Source organism: Hyperolius riggenbachi, chromosome 4, assembly GCF_040937935.1.
Source record: "Hyperolius riggenbachi isolate aHypRig1 chromosome 4, aHypRig1.pri, whole genome shotgun sequence".
Taxonomy (NCBI): Eukaryota; Metazoa; Chordata; class Amphibia; order Anura; family Hyperoliidae; genus Hyperolius; species Hyperolius riggenbachi.
In genome coordinates, this window is record NC_090649.1 from 251,847,874 (window position 1) to 251,865,130 (window position 17,257).

The 17,257-nt window shown below is 46.5% G+C and overlaps 1 protein-coding gene across 2 annotated transcripts in view; it reads left to right on the top strand.

Moving 5' to 3' along the window:
* CFAP206 (cilia and flagella associated protein 206) overlaps window positions 1-17,257 on the top strand; it is a 93,951-nt gene that overhangs the window by 64,360 nt on the left and 12,334 nt on the right. For both annotated transcript variants that reach the window (XM_068279393.1, XM_068279394.1), the window contains exons 10-12: window positions 4,658-4,816; window positions 13,998-14,206; window positions 17,084-17,203. In XM_068279393.1, the coding sequence (XP_068135494.1) occupies window positions 4,658-4,816; window positions 13,998-14,206; window positions 17,084-17,203 (488 nt within the window). The remainder of the gene's footprint in view (window positions 1-4,657; window positions 4,817-13,997; window positions 14,207-17,083; window positions 17,204-17,257) is intronic.

Sequence of the window (17,257 nt, forward strand, 5' to 3'; positions counted from 1 at the left end):
GTATATGTATATAGATATAGATATATATGTATATATATATATATATATATATAATGTGTGTGTGTGTGTGTTAGAATGGCCCAGTCAAAGTCCAGATCTAATTGGAATCGAGAATCTGTGGCAAGATCTGAAAACTGCTGTTCACAAACACTGTCCATCTAATCTGACTGAGCTCGAGCTGTTTTGCAAAGAAGAATGAGCAAGGAATTCAGTCTCTAGATGTGCAAAGCTGGTAGAGACAGACATACCCTAAAAGACTGGCAGCTATAATTGCAGCAAACGGTGGTTCTACAACTCAGGGGGCTGAATAATTACACACACCTCACTTTGCAGTTATTTTTTTTTTAATGTTTGGAATCATGTATGATTTTCGTTCTACTCCTCACGTGTACACCACTTTTCACGTGGTATGACAAAATGTGGAAAACTTCAAGGGGGCCGAATACTTTTGCAAACCACTGTATATAAGTCTGTATGGGATTCAAAATGCCTTATTGTATGATACAGTTCTGTATAATGCCTGAAGAAGAAAATTAGCGTTTCGAAAGCTTGCAATAAACCATGTACAGTTAGTCATTTAAAGTGAACCTTAAGCAGAAATGCAGACATCTAACCAACAAACGTTGATTCCGGTGATACCTTTAACCACTTGCCCGACCGCACACTCATACCGTGCGGCGGCAAAGTGGTAGCTGGAGGACCAGCGACGCACATCTGCGTCGCCAGGTGCCTCCCTAATTAATCAGGAAAGGCCGCTCGCGCGAGTGGCCGTTTCCTGTTAGATCACGGAGCGGGTCTCCGTGAATAGCCTGCGAGCCGTTGATCGCGACTCGCAGACTAAATGTAAACGCAGGAGACATTTGTCTCCTTTGTTTACATCGAACGGCGCTGCTGCGCAGCAGCGCCGTAAGGCAGATCGGCGATCCCCGGCCAATCAGCGGCCGGGGATCGCCGCCATGTGACAGAGGACATCCTGTCACAGGCTGCACAGGACAGATAGCGTCCTGTGCAGCCCCGATCACCAGGGGGGACAGGTAGGAGAGGGAGGGGGGGAATTTCGCCGCGGAGGGGGGCTTTGAGGTGCCCCCGCAACATGCCAGCCAGCAGGAACGATCAGACCCCCCCTGCACATCATCCCCATAGGGGGGAAAAAAGGGGGGCAATCTGATCGCTCTGCATGACACCTGATCTGTGCTGGGGGCTGGGTCCTCAAGTGGTTAAAGGGATACTTAAGTCAACGGGGAAAAATGAGTTTAACTCACCTGGGGCTTCCCTCAGCCCCCTGCAGCCGATCGGTGCCCTCGCAGCCCCGCTCCAATGCTCCTGGACCCACCGGCGGCGACTTCCGGTTTCACCCTCAAGAAGGCCGCAATAGCAGCATAGGGGGTGCTATTGTGGCTGGGAACGTGAAGAATCACTCGCGTTCCCATGCCTGTCGGCCGGTGAGGGCGAAACCGGAAGTCGCCGCCAGCGGGTCCAGGCGCATCGGAGCGGGGCTGCGAGGGCACTGATCGACTGCGGGGGGCTGAGGGAAGCCCCAGGTGAGTTAAACTCATTTTTCCCTATTGACTTAAGTATCCCTTTAAAGGTATCACCGGAATCAACGTTTGTTGCTTAGATGTCTGCATTTCTGCTCCTCGACTAACACCGGACCACACTTCACTTGCTTCACCATGATAGGACCCATGGTGAGAATCCATTCAGGACTGCATTTGAAATATGTTCTCTCTGTGGGTATGTGGCTGCAGTCATTTAACCTCTAATTCACTAACCAGTGGAGATGGTCAGTGAGATGCTACTAACTCCCATCTGCATGCACATTTTGTGCAGCTTGGAACTGGGCTAAACTAAATCTGCGGAAGTGCATTTGATTAGTGCAATTCCCGGTGGCATATAATTTGCGTTACGTTTACATGCAAGCTGATATTATTAGCATCTCATTGACCATCTCTACTGACCAATCCGCATAGGTATTATCCATTTGAACTGCAAGCTTTCACCTTCACATCAGTTTTTTTTATTTATTTAAATTTTTTTATTTTATCTTTCAAAAAGGAAAAATAACAATCTCCAGTAACATTGCAATATGAGACATGGCTTACAACTGTAATTGTAGCAAACTGTGTAATAAACTGGCCATGCAATGTAATCATAAAATGTACCTAATAATATTGTAATGTAGAGAATATAGCGTAGAGGTAATAAAGAAAGCCAATCTGCATAGTCCCTCAGTGTCTGCATATTGAGCCCAAAGGGGTTAAACGTAAATAATCACATATGTGAGCCGACCGGGGACCCCTACAGACTGTATATCCTTAAGGGGGAAAAGGATCCTCTAGAAGAAGGTATGAAAGAGTGAAAGAGAAAGGAAGACAGAAAATGAAAGTGAGAAGGAAGAAGGTGAAAAGAAGAGAGGAACTTGCCAGCCATCATTAGCTCAGGATCAAATACAAAACCTACTTGGGAAAGGAAGCGTACAGATTAACTTCCCCCAAAACCTTATTGAAAACATGCATTTTATCTTGTATAACAGCTGTCATATGTTCCAATTTGTATATATATTTTATTCTGTTGAGTACCTCAGAAACACTAGGAGGGATGGAATCACATCAGTTTTTAATTGCACCCATGGAAGGTTTGCAGGATCACTTAGGTTCACCAATTATCTTCAGTGTTATAAAACCGTAATGTCTCCTAAGCCTGTTCTGAATCTCTCCAGCAGTGTATGCTTAGCAGTTAATCGTGTTAGAGTGTTCCAGGCTTTCAGCAGATTGTCCTAAATTCTCACATCTGAGCCACTACCGTCAATGGTTGGTAGCTCTTTAAATTATAAAAGCTGTACAACCACGTCACTGACTCCTTACCCATAGAAGGATTTGACTGTGGGCAGCAAGGAAGAGAGGAGAACATAGTGGTTGGCCACATGGAAAAGCAGGAAAAAGCAAGTGATCACTGCACCATCCAATGCCACTGACTAAACGAGTCAACAAGAAGAGTCTGGAGATGTTGCAGCGTACACCCCTCCACCTAGCTTGACAATTCACTGGGACCATGCTAGCTCATGAAACAGTGCGGCTTCCACTCAATCAGTCCCCCTGCCTGAGCAGCGGCAGAGCAGACTGTTCCCCATCAAGGAATGAGAAGGTGAGAAGGAAAGGCCAGAAACAGTGTGGTCCACCACTTATCCACACGCATCAAGGTGAAGGGATAGTGCAGCCTTTCTCTCCTCATCCCACAAGATTCCCCAGTTCACTAACCCAAAAGCCTTATAGTGCCCATACAGCAATCAATTTTCCTATTCGATCGATTCAATCGTTTTATTGGATTGAGGGAGAACTGATTGTTTTATTCTGCTTGATTGATAGAGAATTGGCAGATATCTGGTCAAATCAACCAATTTATTTGATCGGTAGAATAGAAAATATTGGTTGATAAGGAATCCGCTACTGTTCACATGATTTCAATAGACACAGAACCAATTTTTGGTGTCAGAGCATGGAGGCACAACATTGTTCAGCTCGATTAGTGAAGGAGAATCGCATTGGACCTCGCTTGCAGTGTGTGGGCCACTAGTTGATCAACTTTCAATTGACCACAGTTTTGCCAAATAAAGTAAATCGCTTAATTGAAAATCAAGTAATGTATAGGCGCCTTTAAAGGGACCCTGAGCAGTCATCAAAAATGAAATTGTGACTTATCTGGGGCCCACTGTAGGCCGCAAGGTCCCCCGGCATCCTCCATGCTCCGTTCCTGGTCCCGGCTGGCGGCTCCGTTATTGTACAACTTCGGCCTGAAGTCGTCAAGGCTGCTTCCTGCTTCGCCCATATGAGTCATCATGCCGGCCCGTGACGTGTCATTACGCTGGCTGGTGTGAGAGTCCTACGCATGTGCGGTTCAATATTAGAGAACCTCACATGCGCAGGACTCTCACACCAGCTTGATGACGCATATAGTCAAAGCAGGAAGCAGCCCTGAGAACTTCAGGCTGAAGTCGTACAATAACGGAGCCGCCAGCCGGGACGCGGAGCAGGGAGGATGCCGGGGGACCTTGTGGCCTACAGTGGGCTGGAGGAAGCCCCAGATAAGTCACAATTTCATTTTTCATGACTGCTTAGGGTCCCTTTAATAGATCAGGCCCTGTGTCATAAAGAATGTGATATGACGTTAAAAAAAAAATGCAGGTAGGAGGTACAAAGAGGCCCACAGTTACTGGGGGCTAGCAGGGTGGACTAACAGCAACTTATTTGATACTGGTCTGGTGTGCTAACCTACTCTGGACTTACTGATGCCATAGAAAAAGCCATAAAAACTGTGCAAATACAGTAAGTTTGCTACACTGAAGAAAGTTTCTTCTCCAGCTTCTCTCTGTTGAGAATTAGTAATGCCTTAAAGACTATCAGTAACATCTCCAGAAAAAAAGATCAGATGCAAAATTTGTCTATAAAAAATATTTCAGAGGATTGTTTCAACTTCATCAAAATATGAGAAATCTTGCCCACAGCAGTCTGATAAAAGGACAGAATGATCACAGCGAATGTTTACCATGAAGTAACTAAATGTCAAATTCCTCCAAGAAATGTCAATGTCAGTCTGTTTGAAAATGTCTGTAGTATTACGTTTTATTTTATTTCTCATGTAACATTCTGTATATCTCTAGCTGCCCTTCAGAGTGTCTTCCCACACACAGAGCTTGGCACCTTCTTGTCTCTTGGAAAGAGAGATAAAGAGCGACAACTGAAGGAACTCACCATGATAGTCACTGGCATTCGTTTGTTCAACAAAGACTGTGGGAAGGGTGGAGAGGGCATTGATGACTGTAAGTATGTACTGTATGCAACATTATGTGCTGGGAATGCTGTGAGGCAACTGAACAATTGCTATGTGCTATGATATACTATGGAAAATACAGACCATCAGTGGTGTAGTTAAAGTGAACCTCCAGACTAAAAATCGACTCAGCAGCACTGAAAAGGCCTGGTGTTTCTTTAACAGTTTCACAGCATCAGAACTTTGTTTCTCTTATACAAGCCTCATTTTTTTCTGCACAGAAGAAAACTGCCCGGGCAGTTTTCCCCTCATGCTGTGCAAAGCATGATGGGATTTCTGATGATGATGTTCTCGTTCTGCTGTTTTGGTGCAATTTTTTTTTTTTTTTATTTTTTTTTTTACATTTTGAATTTTACATTTGAAGCCTAGTGTGTGCAGCTGGGAGGGGTTATCAGGACACAGGACAGTTGGAACTGTGTCTCCTGCTCCCTGTCACCTCCTTTCAACCAAAAAGATGGCTGCCCCATGACAAAGATGGCAGCCCTCATGAATCACAAACATTTGCCTGTTCTTTTAAAACAGGGTGGGTAAAAGATTATATTACCTATCTATTCTAATTAACATAACTAATGTAACTTAATAACAGTATGTTTGTTTAGGCTGAAGTTCCCCTTTAAGGAGCTTTAGGCCCCAGTGCAAGCCCCCCCCAAGCATTCTATAAATAACTATTCATATGGTGCCACAAAACCTGCCAAGAACATCCACAGTACAAGAGGTGTAAGCAGAGGAGAGGAACAGTTTAATGATTACTACTATTCAAAGCAAGTGTACAAGTGATCATTACTGAATAGAGTTGGGCCGAACCTCCGATTTTAGGTTCGCGAACCTGGTTCGCGAACTTCCGCGGAAGGTTCGGTTCGCGTTAAAGTTCGCGAACCGCAATAGACTTCAATGGGGATGCGAACTTTGAAAAAAAAAAATAATTATGCTGGCCACAAAAGTGATGGAAAAGATGTTTCAAGGGGTCTAACACCTGGAGGGGGGCATGGCAGAGTGGGATACATGCCAAAAGTCCCCGGGAAAAATCTGGATTTGACGCAAAGCAGCGTTTTAAGGGCAGAAATCACATTGAATGCTAAATGAGAGGCCTAAAGTGCTTTCAAACATCTTGCATGTGTATACATCAATCAGGTAGTGTAATTAAGGTACTGCTTCACACTGACACACCAAACTCACCGTGTAACGCACCGCAAACAGCTGTTTGTGTAGTGACGGCCGTGCTGGACTGGTGCGCACCATGGCGAGAGTGCAGGTATACAGTGGCGGGTTCACTAAACAGAACAGGTATACAGTGGCGGGTTCACAGAACAGGTATGCAGTGGCAGGTTCACTGAACACAACAGGTATACAGTGGCGGGTCCACTGAACAGAACAGGTATGCAGTGGCGGGTTCACTAAACAGAACAGGTATACAGTGGCGGGTTCACTAAACAGAACAGGTATACAGTGGCGGGTTCACTAAACAGAACAGGTATACAGTGGCGGGTTCACTAAACAGAACAGGTATACAGTGGCGGGTTCACAGAACAGGTATGCAGTGGCAGGTTCACTGAACACAACAGGTATACAGTGGCGGGTCCACTGAACAGAACAGGTATGCAGTGGCGGGTTCACTAAACAGAACAGGTATACAGTGGCGGGTTCACTAAACAGAACAGGTATACAGTGGCGGGTTCACTAAACAGGTATGCAGTGGCAGGTTCACTGAACACAACAGGTATGCAGTGGCGGGTTCACTGAACAGGTATACAGTGGCGGGTCCACTGAACAGAACAGGTATGCAGTGGCGGGTTCACTAAACAGAACAGGTATACAGTGGCGGGTTCACTAAACAGAACAGGTATACAGTGGCGGGTTCACAGAACAGGTATGCAGTGGCAGGTTCACTGAACACAACAGGTATGCAGTGGCGGGTTCACTGAACAGGTATACAGTGGCGGGTCCACTGAACAGAACAGGTATGCAGTGGCGGGTTCACTGAACAGGTATACAGTGGCGGGTCCACTGAACAGAACAGGTATGCAGTGGCGGGTTCACTGAACAGGTATGCAGTGGTGGGTTCACAGAACAGGTATGCAGTGGTGGGTTCACAGCACAGGTATGCAGTGGTGGGTTCAATGAACAGGTATACAGTGGCGGGTCCACTGAACAGAACAGGTATGCAGTGGCAGGTTCACTGAACAGGTATGCAGTGGTGGGTTCACAGCACAGGTATGCAGTGGTGGGTTCACAGCACAGGTATGCAGTGGTGGGTTCACAGCACAGGTATGCAGTGGTGGGTTCACAGCACAGGTATGCAGTGGTGGGTTCACAGCACAGGTATGCAGTGGTGGGTTCACAGCACAGGTATGCAGTGGTGGGTTCACAGCACAGGTATACAGTGGCGGGTTCACAGAACAGGTATGCAGTGGCAGGTTCACTGAACACAACAGGTATACAGTGGCGGGTCCACTGAACAGAACAGGTATGCAGTGGCGGGTTCACTAAACAGAACAGGTATACAGTGGCGGGTTCACTAAACAGAACAGGTATACAGTGGCGGGTTCACTAAACAGGTATGCAGTGGCAGGTTCACTGAACACAACAGGTATGCAGTGGCGGGTTCACTGAACAGGTATACAGTGGCGGGTCCACTGAACAGAACAGGTATGCAGTGGCGGGTTCACTAAACAGAACAGGTATACAGTGGCGGGTTCACAGAACAGGTATGCAGTGGCAGGTTCACTGAACACAACAGGTATGCAGTGGCGGGTTCACTGAACAGGTATACAGTGGCGGGTCCACTGAACAGAACAGGTATGCAGTGGCGGGTTCACTAAACAGAACAGGTATACAGTGGCGGGTTCACTAAACAGAACAGGTATACAGTGGCGGATTCACTAAACAGAACAGGTATACAGTGGCGGGTTCACAGAACAGGTATGCAGTGGCAGGTTCACTGAACACAACAGGTATGCAGTGGCTGGTTCACTGAACAGGTATACAGTGGCGGGTCCACTGAACAGAACAGGTATGCAGTGGCGGGTTCACTAAACAGAACAGGTATACAGTGGCGGGTTCACTAAACAGAACAGGTATACAGTGGCGGATTCACTAAACAGAACAGGTATACAGTGGCGGGTTCACAGAACAGGTATGCAGTGGCAGGTTCACTGAACACAACAGGTATGCAGTGGCTGGTTCACTGAACAGGTATACAGTGGCGGGTCCACTGAACAGAACAGGTATGCAGTGGCGGGTTCACTAAACAGAACAGGTATACAGTGGCGGGTTCAGTAAACAGAACAGGTATACAGTGGCGGGTTCACAGAACAGGTATGCAGTGGCAGGTTCACTGAACACAACAGGTATGCAGTGGCGGGTTCACTGAACAGGTATACAGTGGCGGGTCCACTGAACAGAACAGGTATGCAGTGGCGGGTTCACTGAACAGGTATACAGTGGCGGGTCCACTGAACAGAACAGGTATGCAGTGGCGGGTTCACTGAACAGGTATGCAGTGGTGGGTTCACAGAACAGGTATGCAGTGGTGGGTTCACAGCACAGGTATGCAGTGGTGGGTTCAATGAACAGGTATACAGTGGCGGGTCCACTGAACAGAACAGGTATGCAGTGGCAGGTTCACTGAACAGGTATGCAGTGGTGGGTTCACAGCACAGGTATGCAGTGGTGGGTTCACAGCACAGGTATGCAGTGGTGGGTTCACAGCACAGGTATGCAGTGGTGGGTTCACAGCACAGGTATGCAGTGGTGGGTTCACAGCACAGGTATGCAGTGGTGGGTTCACAGCACAGGTATGCAGTGGTGGGTTCACAGCACAGGTATACAGTGGCGGGTTCACAGAACAGGTATGCAGTGGCAGGTTCACTGAACACAACAGGTATACAGTGGCGGGTCCACTGAACAGAACAGGTATGCAGTGGCGGGTTCACTAAACAGAACAGGTATACAGTGGCGGGTTCACTAAACAGAACAGGTATACAGTGGCGGGTTCACTAAACAGGTATGCAGTGGCAGGTTCACTGAACACAACAGGTATGCAGTGGCGGGTTCACTGAACAGGTATACAGTGGCGGGTCCACTGAACAGAACAGGTATGCAGTGGCGGGTTCACTAAACAGAACAGGTATACAGTGGCGGGTTCACAGAACAGGTATGCAGTGGCAGGTTCACTGAACACAACAGGTATGCAGTGGCGGGTTCACTGAACAGGTATACAGTGGCGGGTCCACTGAACAGAACAGGTATGCAGTGGCGGGTTCACTAAACAGAACAGGTATACAGTGGCGGGTTCACTAAACAGAACAGGTATACAGTGGCGGATTCACTAAACAGAACAGGTATACAGTGGCGGGTTCACAGAACAGGTATGCAGTGGCAGGTTCACTGAACACAACAGGTATGCAGTGGCTGGTTCACTGAACAGGTATACAGTGGCGGGTCCACTGAACAGAACAGGTATGCAGTGGCGGGTTCACTGAACAGGTATGCAGTGGTGGGTTCACAGAACAGGTATGCAGTGGTGGGTTCACAGCACAGGTATGCAGTGGTGGGTTCAATCAACAGGTATACAGTGGCGGGTCCACTGAACAGAACAGGTATGCAGTGGCAGGTTCACTGAACAGGTATGCAGTGGTGGGTTCACAGCACAGGTATGCAGTGGTGGGTTCACAGCACAGGTATGCAGTGGTGGGTTCACAGCACAGGTATGCAGTGGTGGGTTCACAGCACAGGTATGCAGTGGTGGGTTCACAGCACAGGTATGCAGTGGTGGGTTCACAGCACAGGTATGCAGTGGTGGGTTCACAGCACAGGTATACAGTGGCGGGTTCACAGAACAGGTATGCAGTGGCAGGTTCACTGAACACAACAGGTATACAGTGGCGGGTCCACTGAACAGAACAGGTATGCAGTGGCGGGTTCACTAAACAGAACAGGTATACAGTGGCGGGTTCACTAAACAGAACAGGTATACAGTGGCGGGTTCACTAAACAGGTATGCAGTGGCAGGTTCACTGAACACAACAGGTATGCAGTGGCGGGTTCACTGAACAGGTATACAGTGGCGGGTCCACTGAACAGAACAGGTATGCAGTGGCGGGTTCACTAAACAGAACAGGTATACAGTGGCGGGTTCACAGAACAGGTATGCAGTGGCAGGTTCACTGAACACAACAGGTATGCAGTGGCGGGTTCACTGAACAGGTATACAGTGGCGGGTCCACTGAACAGAACAGGTATGCAGTGGCGGGTTCACTAAACAGAACAGGTATACAGTGGCGGGTTCACTAAACAGAACAGGTATACAGTGGCGGATTCACTAAACAGAACAGGTATACAGTGGCGGGTTCACAGAACAGGTATGCAGTGGCAGGTTCACTGAACACAACAGGTATGCAGTGGCTGGTTCACTGAACAGGTATACAGTGGCGGGTCCACTGAACAGAACAGGTATGCAGTGGCGGGTTCACTAAACAGAACAGGTATACAGTGGCGGGTTCACTAAACAGAACAGGTATACAGTGGCGGGTTCACAGAACAGGTATGCAGTGGCAGGTTCACTGAACACAACAGGTATGCAGTGGCGGGTTCACTGAACAGGTATACAGTGGCGGGTCCACTTAACAGAACAGGTATGCAGTGGCGGGTTCACTGAACAGGTATACAGTGGCGGGTCCACTGAACAGAACAGGTATGCAGTGGCGGGTTCACTGAACAGGTATGCAGTGGTGGGTTCACAGAACAGGTATGCAGTGGTGGGTTCACAGCACAGGTATGCAGTGGTGGGTTCAATGAACAGGTATACAGTGGCGGGTCCACTGAACAGAACAGGTATGCAGTGGCAGGTTCACTGAACAGGTATGCAGTGGTGGGTTCACAGCACAGGTATGCAGTGGTGGGTTCACAGCACAGGTATGCAGTGGTGGGTTCACAGCACAGGTATGCAGTGGTGGGTTCACAGCACAGGTATGCAGTGGTGGGTTCACAGCACAGGTATGCAGTGGTGGGTTCACAGCACAGGTATGCAGTGGTGGGTTCACAGCACAGGTATGCAGTGGTGGGTTCACAGAACAGGTATGCAGCCAGACAGGAACAAGTTAAGCCTAACTAATCTTTCCCTGAGAGACAGTCTGCAGCAGCTCGCCCTACTCTCACTAACGCAGGCAGCACACGAGTGACCGTAATGGCCGCCGCTGCCTGCCTTTATATAAGGGGGGGTGGGGCTCCAGGGGCTAGTGTAGCCTAATTGGCTACACTGGGCCTGCTGACTGTGATGTAGAGGGTCAAAGTTGACCCTCCATGTGCATTATGGGGCCAACCGAACTTCCGCAAAGGTTCGCCTGCGGGACGCGAACGCGAACCACGGAAGTTCGCATGGAACCGTTCGCAGGCGAACCGTTCGGCCCAACTCTATTACTGAATAGCACTATTGAAGAACTAATACTTTATTTGAGGGAGGGCTCCTTTGGTCCAAGAGCACTGATGCAGTCACAACCACTGCCTCCCCTATTGCTACGCAACTTCCATTTGATGCTTTAGGTTTAACTTATTAAAGAAATTCTGTAACAAAATTTTCAGCCTTTCTTCTATCCTATAAATTCCTATACCTGTTGTAATGTGGTCTGGATTACTGCAGCCTTTTCTAGTTGCAGTGTCTCTGTAATATATCTAATCTTCTTTGCTTTGTCAAGCTTTGTTGACCCAGGGAGGAATGGTCTGCCTCTGTTGTGATGAATACAAGTTATGCACGTCCCCTGCAGGCTCTGTGTGTTTTCTTTACTCATCACTCTCTGCTCTCAGTTTCAGCTTATGCAGGTTGTGAGGCTGAGGGGGGGAGGGAGCTGCCTGTCACATGCTGAGAAACTGAGATTGCCAGACTGGAGTGCAGATGATTTACTATGTAATAATAAAATGGGGTATACTGTGTGTATATATATATATATATATATACACACACACACACACACACACCACTTCCTAGTTAGCGGCCATGATTGTCAGGATCGCGGCGGAAACGGCAAAGAGGGATCCAGGAGATCAGTGACTCGATTGATATGTTTTTTTATTGTACAAATCGGACAGTACAGATTCTCTTTAAGGGCATGTGACCAGCCCAATTACCTAGGTGCTTCAAATCTGGGCCATAACTGTCATCTCCGGGAAGGTTCCTGATACAAGAGGCTGGGGACTAGTGCCATAGTATTATATAGTCTAGGGATTGCAGGCTTCACATTTCTACTGGACCAGTGGTGTTGCTAGGGCAAAGTATTTGGTTTGAGACACAATCCATTTGTGGGGCTAAATAGTTCTAACTCCACTGTGCAGACAGGAGGTAATGCAGCAGACATCCTCCTCTACTGTGTCTGATAGTGTCAGGTGATGCGCTGTGATATGTGCCTATTTATGTTTGGGGATAACACATTATTTATACCATTTTGGGGTACACGCTGCCTTTTTGCTTAAGAGATCACTTTGCCTAATTTTGTTATTTGGTATGGTAAACACTGCCTTATTGTTATTTGGGGTTATTGTCCTGTTCATATTACAGTATTTGGGCCCCCTTTTTTCAAGGCATAGGGCAGAAAAAACATGACATGCAAATTGTATGTGTGTGGCATGGGACAATACATTTTTACACAGTGTTCCAGCGAGTCTGTGTGTGGGCTCCTTCTTATACTCTTTAGTTATGTTTCTGGGGGTGGGGGTGGGGCAGCATGCTGTCTAACTTTTGGGGGTGGGGCAGCATGTTGCCTAATGCCAAAGCTTTGCTGGGTGGCAAACCCCTGCTTGATTCATATGCATTACTTGGCCATGTCCACAATCTGTCATGACCATGTTCACTTATCCTAGCATCACCCTTGCGTAGGACTAAGTGTTTGCCCAGTTTAATAACAGTGCAATCATCTGTTCCAGACAGACAACAACTTCAGAGTGAAAGTAGAGCTTCTTATGGGATATTAATAGTTTTTCTTTGAAGCGTACTTGAGCCGAAGCTCGGGTACAAAATGAGATACTTACCTAAAGAGAGGGAAGCCTCAGGATCTTATTGAGGCTTCCCTCAGTGCTCTGATGTCCCCTGTCACTGAGCACGGCCCTTAGATGATTAGCAACAACATTGTCGCTAATCATATCGGGGCTGCGCACCTTTTTTTTTCCTTCAGCATGGCCGCGCATTAGCCACGCGAGCACGCCCGCGTAGTAAGTTAGGCTGGCTGGCTGACTGACTGACTGACTGACTGACTGACTGACTGACTGACTGACTGACTGACTGACTGACTGACCTACCTGACCTGACCGTATAATATCGTTTACTGATGGCAGAAAAACTATTGAATCCAAGAGTATGTGATGAAAGGTATGGCCTCCCAACCTTCAGTCATCTCTGCTTTAACCTCCTTGGTGGTAATCCGGAGCTAGGGTCGGGGCAGAAAACTGCAGCTCAGTGCGGTAATCCCGACCTGTGCTCGGGGTAACCGCCGGAGGCTGTGTGCAGAGCAATGCGCGCAGCAGGAGTGTTTCTACACACCTCCTGGGAGATCCCGACGTCGGCTGCCATTCTTCTTCCTCTCCTCCGAGGCTCTGCTTCCTCCTGGTGAGATCGCTGGCTGTCGTCATGACGACAGCCGGCAATCTCACTTTAGAGTTGCAGCGCCACCCGGAGGATGGAGGGAAAACTGCAGCACTGGAGCCAGGGAGGTGAGTGATTGTGAAACAGCTGCAGATCTCCCTGGCAGCATGATTTTTTTCCAGGTTTTAGGGTCTGAAAGTGCAAAAAAATTGCACCGCTTTTAGACCCTAAAATCTGGAAAGAATCATACCGCCAAGGGGGTTAATAGAGAGTAAACTTTGCTGTAAGCTACCAGCAGAAGGGCTAGGCCATGGGCACTTATATATGACTGATTTCCAAAGTAATGTCTTTTCAGGATTTCTACTGAAACAGAATAGGCTTGGTTTACTCATAAAATGATGTCCAGTCTTGTTCTGTGAGTTTTTGACAGTTGGCATCAGTTTTGTATGCGATTCTATGGGTGTGTTCAAACATAAAAGGCGTACATTTCCGGTCCAGTCAGGTGAAACTGATAGCAAAAATGACAGGACAGAATAGGACTCGACCGGAAATTTTACAGATTTCTGTGAATCAAGCCTAAAAACACATTCTGTCTTGACAGTGCCAACTGTTCTAAAGGAAGCAATCCCAGCCACAACTAAGCACATTGATACAGAGCTCCAGTCATCTCGAGATATGATATTTAAGTACACAGCGCTTATAGAGGACATGGATGGAAAACGGGCAAGAAACAATCTCATCAATCTTACACAGCTGAAGGAAGCCCTTTACAATGCAAGACAGCATGAGGCATTTTTAAATATTATTCTGGTATGTGTTACATGTGGTGTCCTAAAGAATCCTTGACATAAGTGCAATGCATTATCTGTTATGGAGGAAAGTACATAGTACATAGCACTGCGTACATGCAAAAAAGGTCTCCGGGGAAATGTGGAAGCCCAGAAAACCCAGTATTAGAATATTGGTGAATTTACCGATATTCTACTTTTACAGTGGAAATGATGATAGTGAAATATCGACAATACATACTTTACTAAAGATAAACCTAACCCTATTCTCAAAATGAACCTTCCCACTATCTATGCCTAACCTTAACAACTTCCCCCACGGCTAACCCTAACCCACTACGACTAACCTTAAAGTGAACCTCCAGACTAAAAATCTACTTAGCACTGAAAAGGCTTGGTGTTTCTTTAACAGTTTCACAGTATCAGAACTTTGTTTTTCTTACTAAAGCCTCATTTTTAGCTGCACAGAAGCTAAGCTCCGCCCCATCAAAGAAAACTGCCGGGCATTTTTCCCCTGATGCTGTGCAAAGCCTGATGGGATTTCTGAGGTGTTCTTGTTGCTTAGCAACTGGGAGGGGTGATCAGGACAGCTGGAACTGTCTCATGCTCCCTGTCACCTCCTTTTAACCAAAAAGATGGCTGCCCTCATGAAATCACAAACATTTGTCTGTTCTTTTAAAACAAGGTGGATAAGAGATTATATTACCTATCTATTTTACTTAACATTACTAATGTAACTTAATGACAGTATGTTTGTTTAGGCTGAAGTTCCTCTTTAACCACTCCCCCCATGGCTAACCGTAATGCGGCTGACCTTAACCACTCCCACCCCTGGCCAATTGCCAAAAAAAACCCTGCAGTTGTTTGGGTACCGCCATAGGCGCCCAGTGCTATGATTAAGGACCAGTAGGTCCAAAACAGGTCAGGTACCTGGTTGTATGGGTTTTACCTGATTCAATAAAGTTAGACTGTTTTTTGCTATTGACACTTTGCGGAACTTCCTCTCTTCTCGTACACGTGGGTTCAAGTCGCCTGGTTCCAGCACTGTCGTAGCAACAGAGGTAGAGCGGAATTCACCTACTCTCTCTTCATTTAAATATCTGCATTGAGGGAAGGTTTGGGCACCCAAATTTCCCCTCAATGCCAATATTTCAATGGGAGCATATGGTGGCGCCCAAATTTCCCATTACTCATAGCACCTACCAAAATGAAAGGAACACTGCGCCCATACAGACAAAACGTGTTGTTATTCCCCGAAAGCTAAATCAAGTGGATGCACTGACTAAAGCTAAATCTAGTGGCTGCACTAAGGCTAAATCAAATGGATACACGACTAACTTAAGCTAAATCAAGGATGCGCTAACTTACTAATTGCGTGTGGTCCGGTATTAGTCATGGAGAGAATCCGAATAACAACGAAAGTTGTTTAGGTGATACCTTTAATGACCAACTCTCTAGTAAGTACACATCTGGAATATGGAATTCAGTTCTGGGCACCACATTACAGGAAAGATATTGCAGTTTTAGAGCAGGTGCAGAGACGAGCAACAAAATTGATACGTGGGATGGAATGTCTCGCTTACCAAGAAAGGTTAGATAAACTGGGTTTATTTAGTCTAGAGAAAAGACACCTTAGAGGGGATCTATTTAACATGTATAAATACATCAGAGGGCAATATAATAGCTTGGCGGATGAGCTTTTTGTCCCTAGGCCTTCTATAAGGACTAGAGGACATGATCTGCGCATGGAAGAAAAACATTTTAGCCATTTATTTAGGAAAGGGTTCTTTACAGTAAGAGTGATTAAGATGTGGAATGCATTGCCACAGGAAGTCGTTATGGCAAACTCTATACCTGCATTTAAAGGGGGCTTAGATGCTTTCCTTGCATTGAAAGACATCCATGGCTACAATTACTAGGTAATGCCTAATGATGTTGATCCAGGGATTGCCATCTGGAGTCGGGAAGGGATTTTTTTTCTTTTGGGGCTAATTGGACCATGCCTTGTAAGGGTTTTTTCGCCTTCCTCTGGATCAACAGGGATATGTGAGGGAGGAGGCTGGAGTTGTACTTTGTACTGGTTGAACTCGATGGACGTATGTCTTTTTTCAACCAAAATAACTATGTAACTATGTAACTGTACAAGATTCCTTTGCAAGCTTTCAAAACTTTAAGTTTCTTCTTCAGGCATGTTTCAGAGCTGGATCAAAACCATACCTATGTTTCGAAAGCTAACTTACTAAGCTAAAGCAAAAGGATGCACTGACTGAGCTTTTCTTTTTACCTGTAAGTTAGCGCATCCTTTAGATTTAGCTTACTCTCAGTAAGTTATGCTGTGGTTCCTTGACATTATTAAAGCACACCTGATTTTGACTTATTTACGGTACTTGGGGCTTCATCCAGCTGATAATAATCTTTGAGGCCCCTTAGTTTCTTCTGGGTCCCCTCCATTGTGCCGCTGTCGCCCCTCATTAAAAGCTCTAACTCAGCTGGATAGCAGCTAAGACGCGTGGGGTGTACCAAATGTTTGTATCCACTTTACTTTCTATCTTGGTTGTCCTAGGGACATGAAGTTAATAATTGATGGATGGTAATAGATGGTGTAATAGTTAAGGGCTCTGCTTCTGACACAGGAAATTGAGGTTTTGGAGACATCGGTTCAAATCTAGTCTCTCCCTGTTCAGTAAGCCAGCACCTATTGAGTAAGGAGTTCTTGGGCTATACTCCCTAACACTGCTATTGCCTACTTATTGCGCCTTACTGGCTGCAGCTCAAGCGCTTGGAGTCTGCCAGGAGAATAGCACAATATAGTTTTTATGTTATTTGTCTTGTCTAATGCATTGTTGTTTTTGCTGGTTTCTGCATGTAAATATAATGGTGATATATTTTATGTATTTAGTCAGATATAATCACATGTGCACAACAAGTGGAAATGATGGATAAGCAGTACGGGGCACAAATGGAACAGCTGAGAGATACGGTTCAGTCAAAGACAGCAGTACCCACTGCTCAGGTCTATGTAAGTAATAGCTGGGTCCAGGGTCACGATCTTATCTTCCCATTGTATATATGG